Raw genomic sequence first — 22,549 nt, forward strand, 5'->3', positions numbered from 1 at the left:
TATAGTTTTTAGCGGGAGAATTGACAAAGTATAAAGTATTATGTATATGTATTCTTTTATGGTGATCAAATTTGCCGAATAAAGATTATTATCTATCTATAAATGTAATGTAAAAAAAGTAGAGAATTTGTTTGATAGTGAGAGTGTTAAAATTACTATTCCCACTCCAGTGAGTGCAACAGTAGGGAAAGCGGTGGATAGCGTAGGGGTAACAATTACTATTCCCACTCCAAAGAGTGCAACAGTAGGGAAAGCGTTGGATAGCGTAGGGGTAAAAATTACTATTCCCACTCCAGTGAGTGCAACAGTAGGGAACGCGTTGGATAGCGTAGGGGTAAAAATTACTATTCCCACTCCAAAGAGTGCAACAGTAGGGAAAGAGTTGGATAGCGTAGGGGTAAAAATTAGTATTCCCACTCCAGGGAGTGCAACAGTAGGGAAAGCGTTGGATCGCGGGGGGGGGGGATAAAAATACTATTCCCACTCCAGAGAGTGCAACAGTAGGGAAAGCGTTGGATAGCGGGAGGATAAAAATTACTATTCCCACTCCAGTGAGTGCAACAGTAGGGAAAGCGTTGGATAGCGTAGGGGTAAAAATTACTATTCCCACTCCAAAGAGTGCAACAGTAGGGAAAGCGTTGGATAGCGTAGGGGTAAAAATTACTATTTCCACTCTAGAGTGCAACAGTAGGGAAAGCATTGGATACCGGGGGGGGGGGTAAAAATTACTATTCCCACTCCAGAGAGTGCAACAGTAGGGAAATCGTTGGATAGTGGGAGGGTAAAAATTACTATTCCCACTCCAGTGAGTGCAACAGTAGGGAAAGCGTTGGATAGCCTAGGGGTAAAAATTGCTATTCCCACTCCAAAGAGTGCAACAGTAGGGAAAGCGTTGAATAGAGTAGGGGTAAAAATTACTATTCTCACTCCAGAGTGCAACAGTAGGAAAAGTAATGATTTAATATTAAAATAAAAGTAAATTAATTATTAATACCAATAAAAATGTAAATAAAAATAATGAATTACCAATTAAAAAATGAATTACAGATTAATAAAAATGAATTGCCAATTCATAATTAATTATCAATTAATTATCAATACATATAAATAAAAATAAATATTTACTTTATTACAATTAAATTACTTCCCACCCCATTTCCCCTATAAACCCACAACCTGCTCCAAATAATAAATACAATTAACATAATTATCAATTAATCAATTAATACAAATTAATTACCAATTAATAAAAACGAATTACCAATTAATAAAATGTAATTACCAATTAATAATTAAGTATCAAGCAATTAATTATCAATACATATAAATTGTATTTGTATTTATATTTGTAAAGCGCGAATTGCTGCCCTGAGGCGTCCAAGCGCTAAAGATAACCAGAACACATCCGGAGAGCACAGAGGGGGGGACGGGGTTAAATGGGTGAGTTAAAAAGAAAGGTTTTAAGCTGTTTGCGGAATGAGGTGAGGTTGGAGTTGGCTCTTAGGTGAAGTGGAAGAGCATTCCACGTCCTGGAGGCATTATGGACGAAGGTCCTACCGCCACACCTGGATCTTTTTATTCTAGGGGTTACGGCTAGAAAGGTCTTACTGGAGCGAAGACTTCTACTGGGCGTGTAGTGAGTGACTAGGTTGCGAGTAATAATTGGACCAGTGTCCCAAAAGGCTTGATGGGCAATGCACATTGCCTTAAAGAGAATTCTTTGGCGAACTGGTAGCCAATGAAGGCTGGCCAGTCCGGCCCTTACTGGGTGTCTACGAGGAATCTCCAGCAATAAGCGGGCTGCGCAGTTCTGTACTGTCTGCAGCCTGCGCAGGATGTAGTCTGGGGCGCCGAGATAAAGGACATTATTGAAATCAAGGCGAGATTGTATAAGCCCTTGTATAGCCACCTGTTTGGCTTCCATGGGTAGGAGGGGGATGATTTTCTTTAACATCCTCATGATGCCAAAACAGGTAGCTGACAGTTTCGTAGCCTGTGCGTTGAACGATAGGGCTCTGTCCAACCAGACTCCGAGGCTCTTAATGTTGTCTTTGGGTGATGGTGGAGGGCCCAGACACGGGAGCCAAAGAGCATCGGGAAGGCGAAGATTCGGGGGGCCTAGGAGCATCAGCTCCGTCTTGTCCCCGTTCAACTTGAGGGATGAAGAGGACATCCAGGTCTTCACCTCTTCAAGGCACTTTCTGAGCCCGCCTGACGCAGGAAGGTTTTCACCAAAATATCGAATTCAAAATATAGAATGTTAAAAATATAGTTAACTAAAATATCGAGTTTTTTCAATGTATTAAAAATATTATAAAATTGATTAAATATAAAAAACAATTAAATAAAACATTCTTAAAATTTTGTAAACAAATTTAAAATGTGAAAATAATAAATGTAATGTAAGAAGGACTGAGGAGCTTGCTAAATATGCTGAAGGGTTGGATGATCTTCTTCTGCTTGACACTGGAAACAAAATAGGATGGCTGAATAATGTGAGAAACCTGGTTCTCAAATTAGGACTAAGTGATGCTTGGGAGTCTCAAACGCAGCCGCCCAAGGAAGTGATTAAAAAACTATATTGGGATTGGGTACAGAGCAAGGCACTGAGTGGTTTGGATGGAGGTTCACTCACGGAGCGATTTTTGCAAATTAAATGGGTGAAAAAACTGGAACCCTTCCTCGACCTGATAACCAAACCTCTAGATAGAGCGCTATATCTAAAACTGAGGTATGGGACGCTCCCGGTGTACGACTTTACGGCGAGGTGGTCCAACTCTGGTGCCCCACTGCGTTCGTGTCCAGGCTGTGCAGCACCCAAGGAGACTGTGGCCCACCTATTCTTTGCCTGCCCTGCCTACAAAGTGGCCTGGAAAATCTGGCTGAAACCTGTGTGCAGGGAGTTGGGGTTGAGGTGTCACAGTCAGGCACTACGTGTACTTTCTTCAGATTCATCATCCACCTTCATGATATGCGGGGTGGCAAAATTTCTGGGTAGTGTGTGGGTTACGCGCTCCCGGTTACTGAAATTGCATTCTAGGGAACTAACAGTCTGATGTTGTAACCGTTGTAGTAAGCTAGTGACTGTGGTGCACTCCTTAAACCCAGGACTCTTTTTTATATGCCGTAGCATTTTATAGTTTTTAGCGGGAGAATTGACAAAGTATAAAGTATTATGTATATGTATTCTTTTATGGTGATCAAATTTGCAGAATAAAGATTATTATCTATCTATAAATGTAATGTAAAAAAAGTAGAGAATTTGTTTGATAGTGAGAGTGTTAAAATTACTATTCCCACTCCAGTGAGTGCAACAGTAGGGAAAGCGGTGGATAGCGTAGGGGTAACAATTACTATTCCCACTCCAAAGAGTGCAACAGTAGGGAAAGCGTTGGATAGCGTAGGGGTAAAAATTACTATTCCCACTCCAGTGAGTGCAACAGTAGGGAACGCGTTGGATAGCGTAGGGGTAAAAATTACTATTCCCACTCCAAAGAGTGCAACAGTAGGGAAAGAGTTGGATAGCGTAGGGGTAAAAATTAGTATTCCCACTCCAGGGAGTGCAACAGTAGGGAAAGCGTTGGATCGCGGGGGGGGGGGGATAAAAATACTATTCCCACTCCAGAGAGTGCAACAGTAGGGAAAGCGTTGGATAGCGTAGGGGTAAAAATTACTATTCCCACTCCAAAGAGTGCAACAGTAGGGAAAGCGTTGGATAGCGTAGGGGTAAAAATTACTATTTCCACTCTAGAGTGGAACAGTAGGGAAAGCATTGGATACCGGGGGGGGGGGTAAAAATTACTATTCCCACTCCAGAGAGTGCAACAGTAGGGAAATCGTTGGATAGTGGGAGGGTAAAAATTACTATTCCCACTCCAGTGAGTGCAACAGTAGGGAAAGCGTTGGATAGCCTAGGGGTAAAAATTGCTATTCCCACTCCAAAGAGTGCAACAGTAGGGAAAGCGTTGGATAGCCTAGGGGTAAAAATTGCTATTCCCACTCCAAAGAGTGCAACAGTAGGGAAAGCGTTGAATAGAGTAGGGGTAAAAATTACTATTCTCACTCCAGAGTGCAACAGTAGGAAAAGTAATGATTTAATATTAAAATAAAAGTAAATTAATTATTAATACCAATAAAAATGTAAATAAAAATAATGAATTACCAATTAAAAAATGAATTACAGATTAATAAAAATGAATTGCCAATTCATAATTAATTATCAATTAATTATCAATACATATAAATAAAAATAAATATTTACTTTATTACAATTAAATTACTTCCCACCCCATTTCCCCTATAAACCTACAACCTGCTCCAAATAATAAATACAATTAACATAATTATCAATTAATCAATTAATACAAATTAATTACCAATTAATAAAAACGAATTACCAATTAATAAAATGTAATTACCAATTAATAATTAAGTATCAAGCAATTAATTATCAATACATATAAATTGTATTTGTATTTATATTTGTAAAGCGCGAATTGCTGCCCTGAGGCGTCCAAGCGCTAATGATAACCAGAACACATCCGGAGAGCACAGAGGGGGGGACGGGGTTAAATGGGTGAGTTAAAAAGAAAGGTTTTAAGCTGTTTGCGGAATGAGGTGAGGTTGGAGTTGGCTCTTAGGTGAAGTGGAAGAGCATTCCACGTCCTGGAGGCATTATGGACGAAGGTCCTACCGCCACACCTGGATCTTTTTATTCTAGGGGTTACGGCTAGAAAGGTCTTACTGGAGCGAAGACTTCTGTTGGGCGTGTAGTGAGTGACTAGGTTGCGAGTAATAATTGGACCAGTGTCCCAAAAGGCTTGATGGGCAATGCACATTGCCTTAAAGAGAATTCTTTGGCGAACTGGTAGCCAATGAAGGCTGGCCAGTCCGGCCCTTACTGGGTGTCTACGAGGAATCTCCAGCAATAAGCGGGCTGCGCAGTTCTGTACTGTCTGCAGCCTGCGCAGGATGTAGTCTGGGGCGCCGAGATAAAGGACATTATTGAAATCAAGGCGAGATTGTATAAGCCCTTGTATAGCCACCTGTTTGGCTTCCATGGGTAGGAGGGGGATGATTTTCTTTAACATCCTCATGATGCCAAAACAGGTAGCTGACAGTTTCGTAGCCTGTGCGTTGAACGATAGGGCTCTGTCCAACCAGACTCCGAGGCTCTTAATGTTGTCTTTGGGTGATGGTGGAGGGCCCAGACACGGGGGCCAAAGAGCATTGGGAAGGCGAAGATTCGGGGGGCTCAGGAGCATCAGCTCCGTCTTGTCCCCGTTCAACTTGAGGGATGAAGAGGACATCCAGGTCTTCACCTCTTCAAGGCGTTTTCTGAGCCCGCCTGACGCAGGAAGGTTTTCATCCTGCGTCAGTGAGACCACCAGCTGCGTGTCGTCCGCATACGAGATGATCTTAATCCCGAAAGGGCGGACGACCTCAGCCAGTGGCCTCATGTATAGATTGAAAAGTGCGGGGCTCAGAGAGGAACCCTGGGGGACTCCACACTTCAGAGGTCTACTGGAGGAGATGGACTCACCCTCGAAGACTCTAAAGGATCTGTCCTCTAGAAAGGACTTGAACCAAAGCCAAGCTTTGTCCTTAATCCCATCAAATAAAAATAAATATTAACTTTATTACAATTAAATTACTTCCCACCCTATTCCCTATAAACCCACAACCCGCTCCAAATAAATAACACAATTAACATAATCATCACTTTATCAATTAATACAAATTATTTACCAATTAATAAAAATGAATTACCAATTAAAAAAAGTATTTACAAATTAATACAAATTAATTACCAATTAAAAAACAATAATTACTAATTATTAAAAAGTAATTACCAATTAATAATTAATTATCAATACATATAAATAAAACTTGATATTTAATTTACTATAATTAAATTACGTCCCACCCTATTCCTCTATAAACCCACAACCCACTACGGAATTAAATTACGCAAAAATTAAATTACATAACATTCATTACTTTAAAAAAATTAAACATACATAACAAAATTAATACATAATTTTAATATATATATATACTATCATACATAACACTAAAAAAATTAGATATTATGGAAATCGATATTTTAAATTCGATATTATGGAATTCGATATTTCATACCCCAAAATCGATATTCTGACTTACTATATTTTGGTAATTCGATATTCTGGGCAGTCTATATTTTTGATTCAATATTTTGGGCAGTCTATATTTTGGAGTCTATATTTAGGGTTGTCACCCTTATTTGCGAGTCGCAATTTGCGAGTCGCAATTGAGGAATGTTAGGGAATCGCACATTTTATAGCGATTCCTACATGCATAGGCTTTTGCAATTCCTTAATTGCGATTCCTTAATAATCGCAATTAAGGAATCGCAAAGGCCTACACTGATGCATGTACCTGTGGGTCTTTAGCCCCACCCTGAGTTGTCTCTGTCTTGTGTTACATGTATACTGAGATATTGAAACTCCTCAGTGAATACTGCCATACCCATTGCCCACTGCACTTCTGCACGAGTGAGGTCAAGTGGGTAGACCGTTGTCTTGGCAAACTTCGGTTTCGATCCAGATATTTTCCTGAAAATGTTGAGTGTCCGTAGTGCTCTGGATTCTGACAATTTGGATTTTGAAGATATATCAATAGATTATTGTCAGACAGCGGCACTCCATCTGCAACTCCAGGTGCCCATTTTGAACCCCTTAAGGAGAGCATCAATCCTGAGCGATTCCACAAATGGCTAAATCGTGATGGAAAATAACAGCAATCTTAGTGGGCACTCCTGTCTGATGTCCATGTAAATTCGAAAGAGCTTTCACCTGGAGATTAGCATTCAGTAACTAAGGCTGTTTATAAATGTGGTTCCTAGTTTGATTTTCCCTAATAGGGAAAATAAGTAATCCCATGGAGACTATAGGACTATACTTGCTGGGGCAGAACTATGTTGTCCACAACCCCCTGCCACAGGAGAAAGGAGGGGGCCGCAGCGGAGCGCTTTATAGCACAAGGCGGCTTCCCACATGTAGAACATGTGTGGGATGCGGCTGCTATCCTATGTAATGCCCATGGACTTTCTTTGGTGGACTTTAAACAGACCGTATGCCTATGCTGAGAACTCTTACCAAACTGTCCCTCCAGCCCTTGCTAGTGGTAGGAACCCCTCCCTTGCCTATCAAACCTTTCATAGACTCCTTGGCTGAACTATAGATTTCTAAATCCCTTGTAAGGTTAACTTTGTCTGCACGTTGCTAAATGTGTGGGTTTTATACTACATTCTGTAAATGCTTATTGAGACTCGTGACTAAATTGCCTAAAATGCTGATATTGCTTTAAATGCTAAACATTTCTAAAACAATAATTAATTCAAGTTAAACTGGGCTGAGTCTTCTTAAATTGTATTCCTAATGTTCTGTCCAGAGACCGTTCACAGGAGATGTGATTTATAATCCATAATCGAGATAGCCATAGACTATTTTCAGAGCAACAGATTCTCCTACTATTGTTCCGCATAGAAACAGCAGAACTATTGGTTGGTATGATTTTATTCTGATTGAACTTCTTCAGGATGTTTGGGCTTCCTGTTGTTATCCTATTTATTTATAGCATGGTTGTGAGAGAGATTAATTTGAACCTAATTTCTAATTTGTAAAGTCAGTTACCAATTATTGGTCCTCACTGGGTAGCCGAAGTTCAACAACCTTGATTCCTTACCCCTCAATGCGATGAGCCAAGTCCATCGGAGCACAAAAGCCTCTTTGGGTGTGATTAGTTATTGAAATCCAGTGTTGAAAATGGATATAATAATCGGCCCAGGAAAAACGCTAGACCAGTCCTAACACCCATAAGTGGTGCCCCTCCAGCCCTGGACTCTTGGCAGTGATGCTGTAGGTGCCCAGATAGCCAAAAGCTAAAACTTGGGACGTAGGAAATGTTTGGCTAAAAACAGCTCTGGGAACCGAGGGAAGACCGGGACCAACTTGCTTGTCTATCTGTTCAGGTGTATTGCTGGTCGGCCTGACTTTTCGGCACTTCTCGCAACGTTCTTTTCCGCAGCAGCAAATCCAGTTCTGGGTTCCTTCACTAAAGGGGTATCGGATTTCATGGAACTCTCGTCGGCCATAGCCTCGTCCAGCTAGAGACTTCCAAAAAAGAGACTAAGTCTGACGGAGGAATCTTCACCCCTTCCCAATGATGACACCTTTTCCTCGGACACCCTTTGAGGCCCTGCCCTGATGAACTTCTACCTGCTCAGAGAATGCTTGTAGAAATTTCTTTCAAGTCCAAAGGAAATTGCCGACCAGGCCTAATCCACTTTTTGTTCCGACGTGCGCTCCGTTGTGGTCAGCCATACTTTTTGACTTTTACTGGGTCTCGACAGACTAGATGTCAGAGGTTGCCACTTTGATCTTTTAGCTGCTATTTCTTACCTTAAACTCTAAAAATTCAGAACACCGGTACTACTAATTGAATGCTTGTCATTTTGGTTTCAAATAATTTATGAAATGTACTCTATTTTTCTCAATTGTTGTCTTATGTTTTTATTTTATTACTGTTTGTGTGCTGCAAAAATACATTATACATTGCCTGAAAGGTAATCCCCACTCCTTTTGTGCCAAGCTACCAGAGGGTTAAGCACATGTTAATTCTGTGTCTTTTTGTGGGTCACACGGACGAGGACTGTGGCTCTTGCTTGAACAGGCTTAACACCCCAATCAACCAACAATCTAATTTCTCACAGGATGCCTTGTAGGACTCCCAGAGGGTCACTCATATACGAATCAAGTCTATGTTTAAAGTCAAGAATCCCTCCATTACGTGGGTTATAAATAAGCAAAGTAGGAGGCTAGTGAGGTGCCACACATTTAAGTGCCAGCAGTCATGATGACCGCTGCCTTAACTACCTACCATGAGTTTTCTCAGTGGTCTGAGAGGCCACAGGCTCGATATATATATATCTATTGAAATATCCCTGAGCTGGGCGCAGGTACTAAAAAGTTATTGAGTCTCAGGAAAAATGTGTGGGCTCCCAAAAAAACAAATGGTGTACTCTCGGGTCGTAATAAAACAGCACCAAGAATCACATAATCTCACTGTCTATAGGAATTTACCCAGCCATTATTGGGAGGGACAGGGGATCTGGTTAGTGAACTCTCCTGTCCATCTGTCAATCCTCCACCTCATTGACATCTCCAACTGTATTAGTTCTTCCGTCCTGGAGTTGGCCAATGTGTGTGTGAGAGAAAGGATGTAGTCAGTGGCATATATGCTAACGAACTACACTACTTCCCATAAAGCGTACCGTATAACACCCCAGTGGGTCCTTTGTGGCATGGATCTTTTAAATAAATTGCAACCTCTTGGTTCCCTGCACAAATCCAGCTTGCGACACTGTTGAAGACCTGTCTGGTTCGGAAGGGAGAAATTGAGCTAAAAAGTTTCCTGTAAAGAGAGAATATTGGCTTTGCATCTTTTGGCCCTTCTAAGCACAGCACTTCTTTTGAGAGGGTTAGACAGACAGTTTACATTCCAAATAATTATTTGTAAATAGTCTTTGAGGGGTTCTCCCATCTGTTCCCCTTACGATCTGAGACCTATGCTCATGATTCACCTCTCCTGTGACTGTCTCCTCATGTTCTTATTGGCAAATCTAAGTGCGGGTGTATGTCCTGCCTTTGAAATCCTAAAACTATAATTTGTCTGTCCCAATGCTACCTTCACCCCATACCTCAAGCACATAAATCACCTTTTAATCGAGACCCTGCGGGAGGTACATTTAATTATAAGTTGTACGATATATTAGATTTTTCAAGAAATTTTGAACAATTGATTCGTCTTTGCCTGTGCACTGTTAGAGATGACTTTTCAAAAGACGTCACATTATTAGGAGGGCGGTTGCTGATACCACAGAGCCAGTTACCCATGTCAAGGTGGCGTCTTGGATACATGTAGCTCTGCACTGTTTTACAATATGTCCAGAGATGTGCTCATAGAAGAAAGGGGGAATAGGGTCATAACACATGTAATACACACAAGACAACAACATAAATTGAGATAGTCATGATAGCAAGAGCTAGGCCTGCTTTATGTGAGCTGACTTGTAGCTCCATCTCTTTTTTACAAAGTCTTCTTCCTCCTGTCTTGGCGACCCCATCTCCTCTTTTTTCCACATGCACCCAGATCCTCCCTCGCATATTTCCCCACGCTAATTTCCCCATCTTTGCCTTCTTTTCTCTGTTATTCACTTTCTCACCCCTTAATTCCCATTTCTCTTGAATCCTACCCCTCACGCTCAAAGAGTATACCCCATCAGCAGCAAAAGGCATCCGGTCCGTGGCCTACATCAACCCTCATAGACCTTCCTCACCCCACTCTTCCTGATCCCCCCCCCCCTCTCTGGCCCTCCCCATCCCCGTTTCATCCAACATATCCTCCATTCATTTTCTTCCTTTTTGTTTGATGTCCGGAGGATGTGTGGAATATCAACATGGGTGTCTGAAGGCATAGTTCCTATTCTGAGAGGGGAAGAGACCAATGTGAGCAACAAATTGAGGATCCCCTTGTACTCAAAGGTGCACTTTCACGGAAGGCTAGACTGGGCTTATTTGTATTCTCTTAACTTTTTTTAGCTCTCGTTCTTGAGTGTACTGTAGCACCACAGTTTCAGTTTAATTGGGAAGACAGCACTTTAGCCATGGAAGTGTTGGTCCTTGCTGACCAGTATTCTTGTTTGTACCATGAAATATAAATTGAATAAAAATAAAGATTAAAAAAATAAAGAAGCCCGTATAATACACACTGTCCTCTCAGAAGCATTTCACATGAAGTTTGCACATACAAATTTTAAAAAGTTGTGTTACAAGTTGAGGAAATACTGGCTCTATATTTGCAAACAATCACTACATCCTCATTTGTTCACTGTAACTATTCGGAAACTGGTTAAGAAAGTATGAAAACTAACTTTAAAACACCTTATTTGATTGCTTGGCACTGCATGAAACACAATGCGTAGCCACCACTTTATAAATTAAATTTCATAACATTCTGTTTGACATTTATTGCACAATTAAGTGTTATACAGCCCAAAATATGACAATGTGAACTAACAAGAGACCCCTTACCTACCTATATGAAGAGATTCGTGTCAGGTTTGAAACAGGAACATCGTACCCACACTCTTCTATAATTTCTTTGCAGGCTATTTCCTCCAAAGATAGATCTGGTTTGTCTACTATGCCAGCACAAAGTTCATAAGTTACTCCTACAGCAGCAGGCAACAGATTTTGTGGGTGGCATGAGACATCCTTGCACTTTTCCTGAAATATTTGAGGGTCATGCCGTTCCATTTCACACATGTAAACAGCTGTAAGATACAGTAAACACATGTTTTAGAAGCACAAACTTAGAAGTACAACTTTAATTACAGAAATGTCTGCGAAGAACGGGTGTAAGAGTTCATCTTAGAAAGGAGTATTCAAAAAAATACTGGTGAGGTTACTGCTATTCCTTTTATTCTCTTTAATATAAATTCAATGTATAAATATGTAGGTAAACAAAATAAATACAAATTCATATTAATACAATCAACACGTATGACGTAGCAAGAATAGCTTGACTGGCCAACTAATAGCTAACATAAAGTGAATCATGATTAGAAATCAGAGTTACATTGAAAATGAAGTACAATGTTTAATAATCCAAATAAAGATTGAAAGAGAAAAGAAACAAATAAACAGCAGATGGGAATTATGCGGAAGGTAAAAGTGGTAAGAATAGTAACAGAATAAGGAAGCAGGGTGAACAAATTCTAAAGAAAGACCCTCTAGCCCATTCAGCAGACAACAGCATTTTTATCTTCTGGAGAAAAAATATTATTTTGGCTCTGCCGAGTACAAAACAATAGAAAATTGTTTTTTACAACATATTCCATTAGTTTACTCATCAGTCAAATGTTGTCTAGATTAAATCCGAATTTTTACATTTGGTCCATCATTAACCTTTATGAATAATAGAAGTTAAGGAGAAATACAGAAAGCACAATAGTATTTTGCTTGGTGCCAAACATGATTACCTCGTTTTTGCCATAACTGAACTGAGGCTAGCATCGATTCATTCAATTTTACACTTATCTTAAGACAGACCAGGAAAGTATTATACCGAGTCTAGGATCTTTCGGTTTTTTGAGAAAATTGTCTGCTATTGACCAATTATTGATGTAGCACCTGATGCTACAATGACATTCATCATGAATTTATATTAAATATACAGGGGTGATACAAAGGAGTCCTGAGGTACAGTGAATCATAAAAAAGAGCAAAATAGCTCCAGCTTGACAGGTTGATTCTCAGATTCAAGGAAAAACCCAATGTAAGGCTTCGCCAACTCATGCAAAAACCTTGAAATAGCTGATCAACGAATCATGGTCAACTTGTTTCAAAAGCCACTCGGTAACAAAGCAAGATCACCAGTGCTAGCTCCACAATCATTGATCATTTTAAGTTATCATTTACATTCATTAAGTCACCTTTGGTTATCTTCCTAGAACAAATCCGCAAGAGGTCTATAACTGCTAGTGGAGGCCGGATGTAAGTTAGCTTTTTTATGAAACATGCTGGATTCTGGGGGCAGTGACCACAGCGCTCATAAAAATAAATTCATTATATAGGTGAAATAGAGGCAAGAATTTCAGAGAACGGAGGCAACAACCATCCAGCAACATGGTCTTATGGCCTGATTTAGATCTTGATGGGCCTGGTCCCACTGCTTTTTGACGGTATTTCCGCCTGACTTCTAAGCGTACGCCCACTCTATTTAGATGTTGGCGGTTCGACCAACAAAGACCATCAAAGTGCTGCCACCTTGGGGGGGCGTGGCCTAACGCCGATGGAGTGAGTTCCTCTGAACGGGGTTCCTCGCGGCCGGGCCCGATCTGGCTTCATCCTGGGCTCTGACAATCGGTCAAGAGCTTGACTGACTGCTGGGACACCAGCGAGAAATGCCTGCAGCAGCTGGAGTAGCAGAAAGTTGCGGTTAAGACCTGCAAGTCCACAGTGAGACTAAGCAACAGTGAGGCCGGGATCTAAAATAGTGGCTCGAATGGGAAATGAAGGAACGGAGCCCTTGGGGAGCCGAGACTGAGGGCGCACTGTGTGAGACCCGGTGCGGGAGATCTCTGGCCGATTGGGGAGACCTCCTTTGCCCGAGCGAGGGCGGTAACGGTCCCGGCGGTGGCGGGTGAGGGCTGTAGCCCGGTGCCAAGAGAGGAGGGGAAGGCTGCACTAGGCTGAGGCCCACCAAATGTGGCCCTCCCGCCGCTGACGGCGAGCACGGAGACACTTGCCTGCTACCCCGAGAACCGGAGCTGGAGCGGAAGGGCTGGTGTGGACTGGAGCTCTGACCTTGCGACTTAGAGGATCGGAGACTGGGACCAGGCTACACCGCGACGCTAGTAGCTGCTGCTCTCCTTCTGTGGGCCCCTGGAGAGGCAGTCGCTGAGCTCCAGAGGGAAGCGGCGGCCTAGGAGGAGCGGACAGCGCAAGGCCTGTGGCGGAGCGCAGACACAGGTAGGAGCGCTTGCACCAGAGAGATCATTGCCATGCAGACCCTGAGGCATTGCAGTCAGGGCTGCTTGGGACACATTCTGGCAAGCGCTGAGGACTGGGCCCCACGATAATTGACCAGGAACTTGGTGGGCTTGGATGCAGCTATGTGCGGACACTGGAGAACCTGGCAGAAGATGCTGAAAATCGATCCAGCCGCAACAACATTTGCGTAGAGGGCATGCCCGAAAAAGTAGAAGGAAACAACGCAGTACAATATCTGGAAAAGTTTCTGAAAACCGTGATGGCCCCCAAGGGCCTGTCTGAGTTCTTTGCTTTGGAACAAGCGCATGCTGGCTAAGCTACTGCACTTTAAGGACTGATACGATATCTTGAATCAAGCACGAGCTAAACCGGATCTCAGGGTTGATAACTCCACAGTGCGCATATTCCTTGATTTCTCCAGGGAGGTCCAGAAAAGACGAGCATCGTACCAAGAGATTAAAAAAGAAATGTGACAATTGAACCTACAGTATTCAATGCTCTGTCCAGTGCGACTACAAGTAATCATTCCAGACGGAACTAAATTCTTTCAATCACCACAGGATGCCAGAGAGTGGCTGGAAAGTCGACATGAACCCATATCGGAAGCTGAAAGGGCCCAATGGCAACAACAGCGCCAGAAGCGCAAAGAAACCCGGGCGAGGAAAAGCCTAGTGGCGCCCTCTCAAACAGAAGCCAAAATGGGAAGGCAGAAAGTGATGGAAGAGATAGCACAAATAAGTGGGGGTCAGACAGATCAGAGGGCGCAAGAACGAGAGACCACCCCACAGGATTCTGAATCTGATCTGGAGTCCAACGCCTTTGAACACTCGAAGCACGGAGATGCCCAAGGTCACCTAGCACACTGCGGATGATCTAATATAGAGCGCCTAGTCCCCCTGACGACATGGAGATGGACTGGAATCATACCCCTAGTGCAAAGAGAAGCTGTGACAACATACTGAACACGTGCCCTGAAAGATGTCCCTCATTGCTACTTCTCTACAAACCCTTTTGAACGTTGTTCGAGTTTGGGCAGGCTGCATGTTGCTTCTGGTCCTGCGGAGGGGGAGTTAGGGGTTCCACTTTCAATTGTATTTCTTACTTTTCAAGATGGGAGTTAGCGAGAGACACTGTTGTACACATGAGCGATGCTGAGGAAATATGCGAGGGATGAGGGGGCTTGCTGACCGCGGAGGAGGGAGTCCTTGTTCCAACACTAAAACGGACACATGCTAACACCCAGACATATAAATGCCCAACATGGAATGTTCGGGGAATCCATAATATGATGAAGCGATCTAAAGTATTCTCCTACTTGCAGAAGAGGAGGACGCACATCGCCCTACTCCAAGAAACACATCTCACGAGCAAAGAATGGCAGGCATTAAAGAAAAGATGGAGGAGTCAAGTGTATTTCCCCACCTACTCAGGATATGGGGAGTGTTGATATATATCCGGTGACGGATACTATCATAGACACTGAGGGTAGGTATGTGGTGATACGGGGCCGCCTGGAGGGAAGGAAGCCGACACTGATTAACATATATGCTCCAAATGTGGAGCAGGGCACGTTCTTTGCGACATTATCGCGACAGCTGGCCCTGCTACTGACGGAAACAATATTACTAGCAGGGGACTTTAACTGTGTTGCAGATACTATGATGGACCGCTCATACCCTCCCCTACGGGACTATCTATCTACCCGCACAGCCACAGTATTCGCAGACTGGCAAAAAACAACGTAGTCTACTGGACTCATGGAGATGCCTACATCCATAGAGCAGGGATTACTCCTTCTTTTCAAACATTCATGAGGTACACACTAGACTAGGCTTGTTCCTTTCTTCCCTGGACGTACACTGTCAGATTGAAGCCATTAAGTATCTATCCCAAACTATTTCAGTTCACAACCCAGTGTTTCTGCAACTAAAGTGGGTGCAACCTCGACCCTCCATACCAACATGGAGACTCCAACCTGATGCACTGGAAGACCAAGTCTTCCGCGAAACAATCAGGAATAAAATTAATCAATACTTCACTGATAATGCAGGGACCGCGTCCACTCCCTAGGTAGAGTGGGATGCCTTTAAGGTGATAGTACGAGGGTATTGCATTGCCAAATCCAAAGGAATTGGACAAACGCTAATGACGGACGTAGAAGAAGCTGAGATACAGCTGCGCGACATAGAGCTAAGACGGCCAAACCATCCTGAGATCCAGCAAGATCTCCTAGCGGCAAGGAGGAGGAAGCAGCACAAGTAGATTGCCTCCGATGCTTTGACTATAAGAACTGCATGGAAAAAAAGCACCCTGAAAGGGATAAATCAGGCTCCTTGCTGGGGGGGCTAGCTAACCCTGCGAAGAGAGGCTCACCAATCTTAGAAATGACAAACGCTGAAGGGGCTAAAATCTATACTCAGGCAGGGATCAACGAGATATTCGTAAACTACTACTCTACTTTGTACACTTGCATGTTCTCCGGGGACCCAGAAGAGATACGAGCATACATAGCAAACATAAGAGTGCCGCGACTAGAAGAGGAAACTGTGGAGCCTCTGGGAGAGGACATTAAACCATATGACATAGGCGCTGCTATTAAGCATATGGCGCGCAACAAGACCGTGGGCACTGACGGGCTCCCTGTGGAGTTGTATGCCACATACTCTGCCAAACTGATTTTCTCACTGGTGGCGTTGTAGAAGGCAGCCGCTAACACGGGCCTTTTTCCAGCAACCATTAGAAAAGCTGTTATAGGCCCGATCCTAAAGCCCAATAAGGAATCTCACGATACAATGGCTTAGCGTCCACTATCAACGCTAAATATAGATTATAAAATCCTTAGTTGGATCCTTGCCACCCGTTTGCTACCCTACATGAGTATATTAGTACGCCACCTGGAATAAATTACCCCCTGTGCCTTCACTGCAAATCTGAGGAGACCCTGCCACGGGACGTATTGACCCTGACCCTGACCCTGAGCCTACTTCTCGCAGCACCCGCTTCGCGGGTGCCGCATCGTGATTTGGACTAGCGGGTTCTGCGAGGCGAGTAGAGCGTTCACTGCGTGGGAGCTGCGGGGGCTATTTCCAATCTCCAGCCTTCTGAACGGTGCTGCAGGGACTCAGTTTCCCAAGAGTCCCTGCCCGACATCCACCACCTGGTTCGCGCTGATTGGCTGCCCCGCCCCCTGAACGCCACCTGGAATAAATTACCCCCTGTGCCTTCACTCTTCGGACATCACTGCAAATCTGAGGAGGAGACCCTGCCACGGGACGTATTGACCCTGACCCTGAGCCTACTTCTCGCAGCACCCGCTTCGCGGGTGCCGCATCGTGATTTGGACTAGCGGGCTCTGCGAGGCGAGTAGAGCGTTCACTGCGTGGGAGCTGCGGGGGCTATTTCCAATCTCCAGCCTTCTGAACGGCGCTGCAGGGACTCAGTTTCCCAAGAGTCCCTGCCCGACATCCACCACCTGGTTCGCGCTGATTGGCTGCCCCGCCCCCTGAACGCCACCTGGAATAAATTACCCCCTGTGCCTTCACTCTTCGGACATCACTGCAAATCTGAGGAGGAGACCCTGCCACGGGACGTATTGACCCTGACCCTGACCCTGAGCCTACTTCTCGCAGCACCCGCTTCGCGGGTGCCGCATCGTGATTTGGACTAGCGGGCTCTGCGAGGCGAGTAGAGCGTTCACTGCGTGGGAGCTGCGGGGGCTATTTCCAATCTCCAGCCTTCTGAACGGCGCTGCAGGGACTCAGTTTCCCAAGAGTCCCTGCCCGACATCCACCACCTGGTTCGCGCTGATTGGCTGCCCCGCCCCCTGAACGCAAAACGTCCACACGTAACACATCCCACAAAACCGGACCGGGTCCCCGCTGAGCGGGAGCGACGCCGGGCGAAGCACGGGCAAAGGGCGGGCCGTCTGTGGCCGTCCGGGGCCAGCAGGGGCCGGGACGGGCCACCTCCCTAACATCGCATTCCAAAGGTGAGCTCCTTATCCGTTTACCACATCGGGTGCTTGTGCGGCTATCGGCATGAATATTGACGTTGTAACCCAGGGTGTCGATACCCCCGCCTCCCTTATCACATCCTTTGAGACTTTGATCGACTCAGCCTTTAATGAGATAGTGGAGACCGAGAGGAGGTTCTCCATGGGTCCTTCCACCATTAACACTAAATCGAGTGCCACAAACAGCACAAATGGGAATACACATGTAACCCCTGCAGTTACTGTGGTTAAGCCATCCTATCCCTCTGTAAATGTGCCTATTGTCTCGGATGACGAAAATACTGTCACTTATATTGCTTCAGACTCTCCCTCTTTAACTCCAGTTGTGGCTATCTCAAACACGGTATTGACATCAACACCTCCTGCTATTTCAATGTCTGATGTCATACCTACTACCACCATCGCTTCCCAGGTTGATGTTATCACCCTGGATAGCCCGGAACATAGCAACAAACAGGGAGGGGGGAAACGTAAAAGAGGTACTGTTAAGCAAGATGCAAATAAAAGGAAACAACCTTTAACTTATAAGAATCAGCCCACCCCACAAAGTTTGTGGAACAAACAAAAAACTACGGGGGCTTCAACTGTTGTTATCACGGAGGATAAAGATTTATCAGATATGGATGGATTTGCTGCAGCTTCCATCGTTCACTCAAGTGGGAATTTTAACACTGTATGGACCCAAACCACACTAATGGGGGATAATTGTAACCTCTCAAGACAAAATGTGAATCTCATTGAAACTATAGTGGACACTGTTTCTAATCGGTTAGAAAAACAAATGATCGGCCAGTTTAATAATGTTTTTAAAAGACTTGACAGATTGGACAACCTGGTCAAAAACGGAGAAACAAAAAGGAAGGGGTCTGTCATCTTGGATCAAATTAGAGCCGACCGTCTCTTAAAAGAATTGGAATCTGTAAATAACACACTGTCACTGAAAAAGCAGGAAATTACCACCATTTTGGGTGGGGCTATGAGTGATCCTGGGACTTCAATTCCACCTATTGTCCTACCTACTACTCAACCCCAACCAATTAATGGAGGGTCACAATGGAGTAAGTCTAATCTACCCACTGTATCAACTAAACCTACCCCCACACCTGCTCCAAGAAAAAATATTACTTCTACTATCAGTAACAATAATAATGGTCCAATTCAAACTACAATAGCATCTAGACCTGCGGTTGCTAATAATAATGAGGGTAAAGGCCGACAAGGACTAAGCAAACCGTTTAAACACCAAGGGCCGGCTTTACATCTGCCTCCGGATGCATGCCCTTTTGTTCTGGTCCTTGCAGGTATACCGCCATTGAGGGAAGATCAGGGGGAATCATGGGTGCAATTGCGTAACAAATGCATAGACTGGCTGACCAAGCATAAGGGCGTAGGATATGACATATCCAGAGAGATTCTATCGGTACGCAGGGTGTCGTGGGTCGGGCCCTTGACCAAAGACAAGGAAGGCGACTGCATAGTCCTTAATTTTCAAAACCCAGGGACTGTGAGAAACCTCCTTAATAGGCATAGTAACTGTTCTGCCATTTCTACTGTTGTTACTATGCTACCTTTGAGTCACTTTTACAGACAAATGATAATACAACCCCGGCCCCCCTCCATGCAACCTCAATTTTATCCAAGACAGTTTCAAGCACCGCCTATGTTTTGTCAGCAACCGCCCATGCAATTCCAAACTGCTCCATTTCAATTTAAGATGTTTAACAGATATGCACCCTTGTCGGACCTGGATATGCAAGATTGACCCTCTTTGACTAATCTTGCTGTATTACCTTCGACACCTCACTTAGAACCCCAGGCTGCTCCCCAAGTCTTGACGCAAGCTATGTCACGAACTGTTCCAAGTAAAAAACCTCAGACTCAGGAACAATCGTCCATGGTCCCTGAATTATCTCTTGTCAGCTGGAACATAGCTGGCTTGAAATCCAAGCTGAAAATTGGGGAATGGTTAAATTGGGTTGATTGCAACTGTGATATACTGATGTTACAAGAAACTTGGTGTTTAACGGACCCAATAAAGGAGGGATTTCGCTGTTATAACTTAAAGGCTTCACCTTCTCATATGGGTCGGCCTAGTGGGGGCCTATCCATTTGGTCCAAAATAAAATCCGGGGTGCAAACTAAACTGATCCCCACACCGGGCAATTGTTTTATGGCTATGACGTACACTAACAGAGTGAAATTGTGTATTAGTAATTTTTATAATAACGATTTTTTTACTCGTCCCAATGTTAATTTTATTTTGTTGTTTGCATTTATCGATGATATTATGGAAGGTCATAAGTATGGGCCCTTTGATGGCATTTGTATCGGAGGGGACTTCAATGCCCATATGTATCGTGGGAGGCCGCCCTGTAAAAACGGGGAAGAGCTGAAAAACTTCTTAGCATCCCGCGACCTAGTAAACTCAATAGAAATAGCAGGTTCTATTGAAAATAGCCCAACAACACCTACCTTCATAGGTCATGGTTGTGCTTCCACGATAGACTACATTTTTACTTGCCCCAAATTAAGTGATATAACTTTAAAAGCAGAAGTTATCTGTTCCACTTATAGCGACCATTATCCGCTTAGAATATATCTACATATCCCACAAAATTTGAAGGTTGCAGGGAAGCTAGAGTCTGGTCCACATAATTTGGTATTGTCCACTGACAGATTAAGATTAATTTGGAAAGGGGTGGACAATAAAGATATTCTCGCAAGAGTAATCAAAAAACACCCTGAGATTGTAGAGATATGTCTGTCACATACGAGTTCTGGTAGAAATGTGGTTGATGCCTTTAGCAATCTATGTGGGGCCATTAAAAAATAATCCTCCAAACCATTTAGGCAGAACACAGCACATGGTCCCCGTTGGTTTGATCTGTCATGCTCTAAGGCCAATAGGGACCTGAGGGCTGCTTTGAAAACTAACCCTAGGGACATGGTAACTGTGAGAGAACTAAGATCAAAATACAAAACTGCCCTATACATTAGATCTGAGGCTTTAGTGATCAATTATTGGGAATCTCTCACGCGCACTGCCAAATTAAAGGATACCACAGGTTTCTGGAGAGAGGTCAAGTCCTTAAGATCTTTTGGCTCCAACATTAACCCAATAAATTGTAACATAACGGGTGAGGCGTGGGTAGAACATTTTTCCCAAATTTACGCTACATCTGTAACTCCTTCGGATATTGTCTCTCTACCCAATAATACCGAACCTCTGACCTTCACATTAATGGAGGTCGAGGATGCTATAATAGATAGCGCTAGCAATAAAGCCCCTGGCCCTGACGGTCTTTCTATTGACCAAATTAAATCAGAAATTAATTTCTGGGCCCCCCTGTTATGTAACTTATTTAATAATTTGTGTGATAGATCAATCCCCGAATCCTGGGCGAACAGTGTCATCGTTCCGATATTTAAAAAAGGCGACAGGTCGGATCCCGCCTGTTACCGCCCGATCTCACTGATTGACAATACGCTAAAGGTTCTGGGAAGGGTGATTTTTAAACGGATAAGGAACTGGGCAGAGGAAAATAATGTTCTCCATTGTAGTCAATTGGGCTTTAGAAGCCAAGTAGGCACTGTCGAACAATGCCTAAACTTAAACTTAATTATGGCCAAATATATCATTGTTAAAAAATCCCCTCTTTATTTAGGTTTTATGGATTTGAGTTCCGCGTTTGATTTTGTTAATCGTTCTAGGTTGTGGTCACTTTTGCTCGATTATGGTTTGGATGACTCACTGGTGTATTTTCTTTCTGACCTGCATCGGGACTTAAAAGCCAGAGTACGAATTAATAATGATGGTGATCTGTCCAATGATGTTTTTATTAGCAGAGGAGTTAGACAGGGCTGCGCACTCGCCCCACTGCTTTTTATTTTATACATTAATGGATTGAGTAGCACTTTATGTAGGATTTGTAAGGATGTCCCAATTATAAATGGCTCCCCCATTACTACCTTACTTTATGCGGACGACGCAGTACTAATGGGGCGTACCCCGAATGCCTTACGCATTTTGATCTCTGGGTTTGTAGCCTTTATGTCAGATCTTGGTTTAAATACCAATTTTAAAAAATCTTTCATCATGAATTGCGGTCCAAAAAAGTACAATATTACTTCAATTAAATCTGGTAATAATATTCTACAATGTACAAATAGTTTCCCTTATTTAGGGCTGTTGTTCTCCAATTCAGGCTCATGGCAGCCACATGCTGCGCATGCTAGGAATAAAATTAGTAAGTCAATTAATTCAATTTTGTCTCTCCGACAACCCAAATTGGCTGATGTCGTTACACCCCTGCTTAACATTTACCGCACTCAATGCCAGCCAACGGGGACTTACGGTGCAGAAGTGTGGGGTTACTGTAACAGTAAGGCTCTCCAGTTGGAGGAAAACAGATTCTGTAGAAGGGTGTTGGGGGGAGTCCTCAGCGCCCCTACATTTATTTGTCATAATGAACTGGGGCTGCCTTATATTGCTGATTTTATTAGGTCTAGGCCTGCTCTTTTTTGGATTAAAATATGGTTAAATCCAGCAGCATCCCTAACGCGCAGTATAATATCCGACTGCTTGTTAAGTGATAGATCACAGTATATTCCCTGGTTAACTGCAGTTAAGAATAGTCTGGAAAGTGTGGGGCATGGTTCTTTATTTAGCTCCCCTAGTTCTATTGTACCTGCCCACAAGAATAACATTAAACAGGCATTGCTTGTCCTCTATAAAGAGGAACGCATGAGTTCAGAATCTATCAAACCTGCTGTTATCAGATATCTGAGCATTATAGACCCAGGCGGTGATAGCCTGGTTAATTTTTACAGATACTTATCACTACCTCTGGGAAAGTGGAACCGGAGTCTCCTGTTTAGGTTTCGGGATGGAAGCATAGTTAATTTGCTTAGCTTCCCCCTTGGCTATAACATTGGACTC

At 43.5% G+C, this 22,549-nt stretch overlaps 1 protein-coding gene across 3 annotated transcripts in view; it reads right to left on the minus strand.

Annotated features, from left to right (window-relative positions):
- The window catches only part of NUDT14 (nudix hydrolase 14), a 605,258-nt gene that overhangs the window by 83,796 nt on the left and 498,913 nt on the right, over window positions 1-22,549 (minus strand). For all 3 annotated transcript variants that reach the window (XM_078660294.1, XM_078660296.1, XM_078660295.1), the window contains one exon: window positions 11,140-11,377. In XM_078660294.1, coding sequence (XP_078516420.1) covers window positions 11,140-11,377 — 238 coding nt within the window. The remainder of the gene's footprint in view (window positions 1-11,139; window positions 11,378-22,549) is intronic.

The sequence above is a fragment of the Lissotriton helveticus genome, chromosome 9 (genome assembly GCF_964261635.1).
Source record: "Lissotriton helveticus chromosome 9, aLisHel1.1, whole genome shotgun sequence".
Lineage (NCBI taxonomy): Eukaryota > Metazoa > Chordata > Amphibia > Caudata > Salamandridae > Lissotriton > Lissotriton helveticus.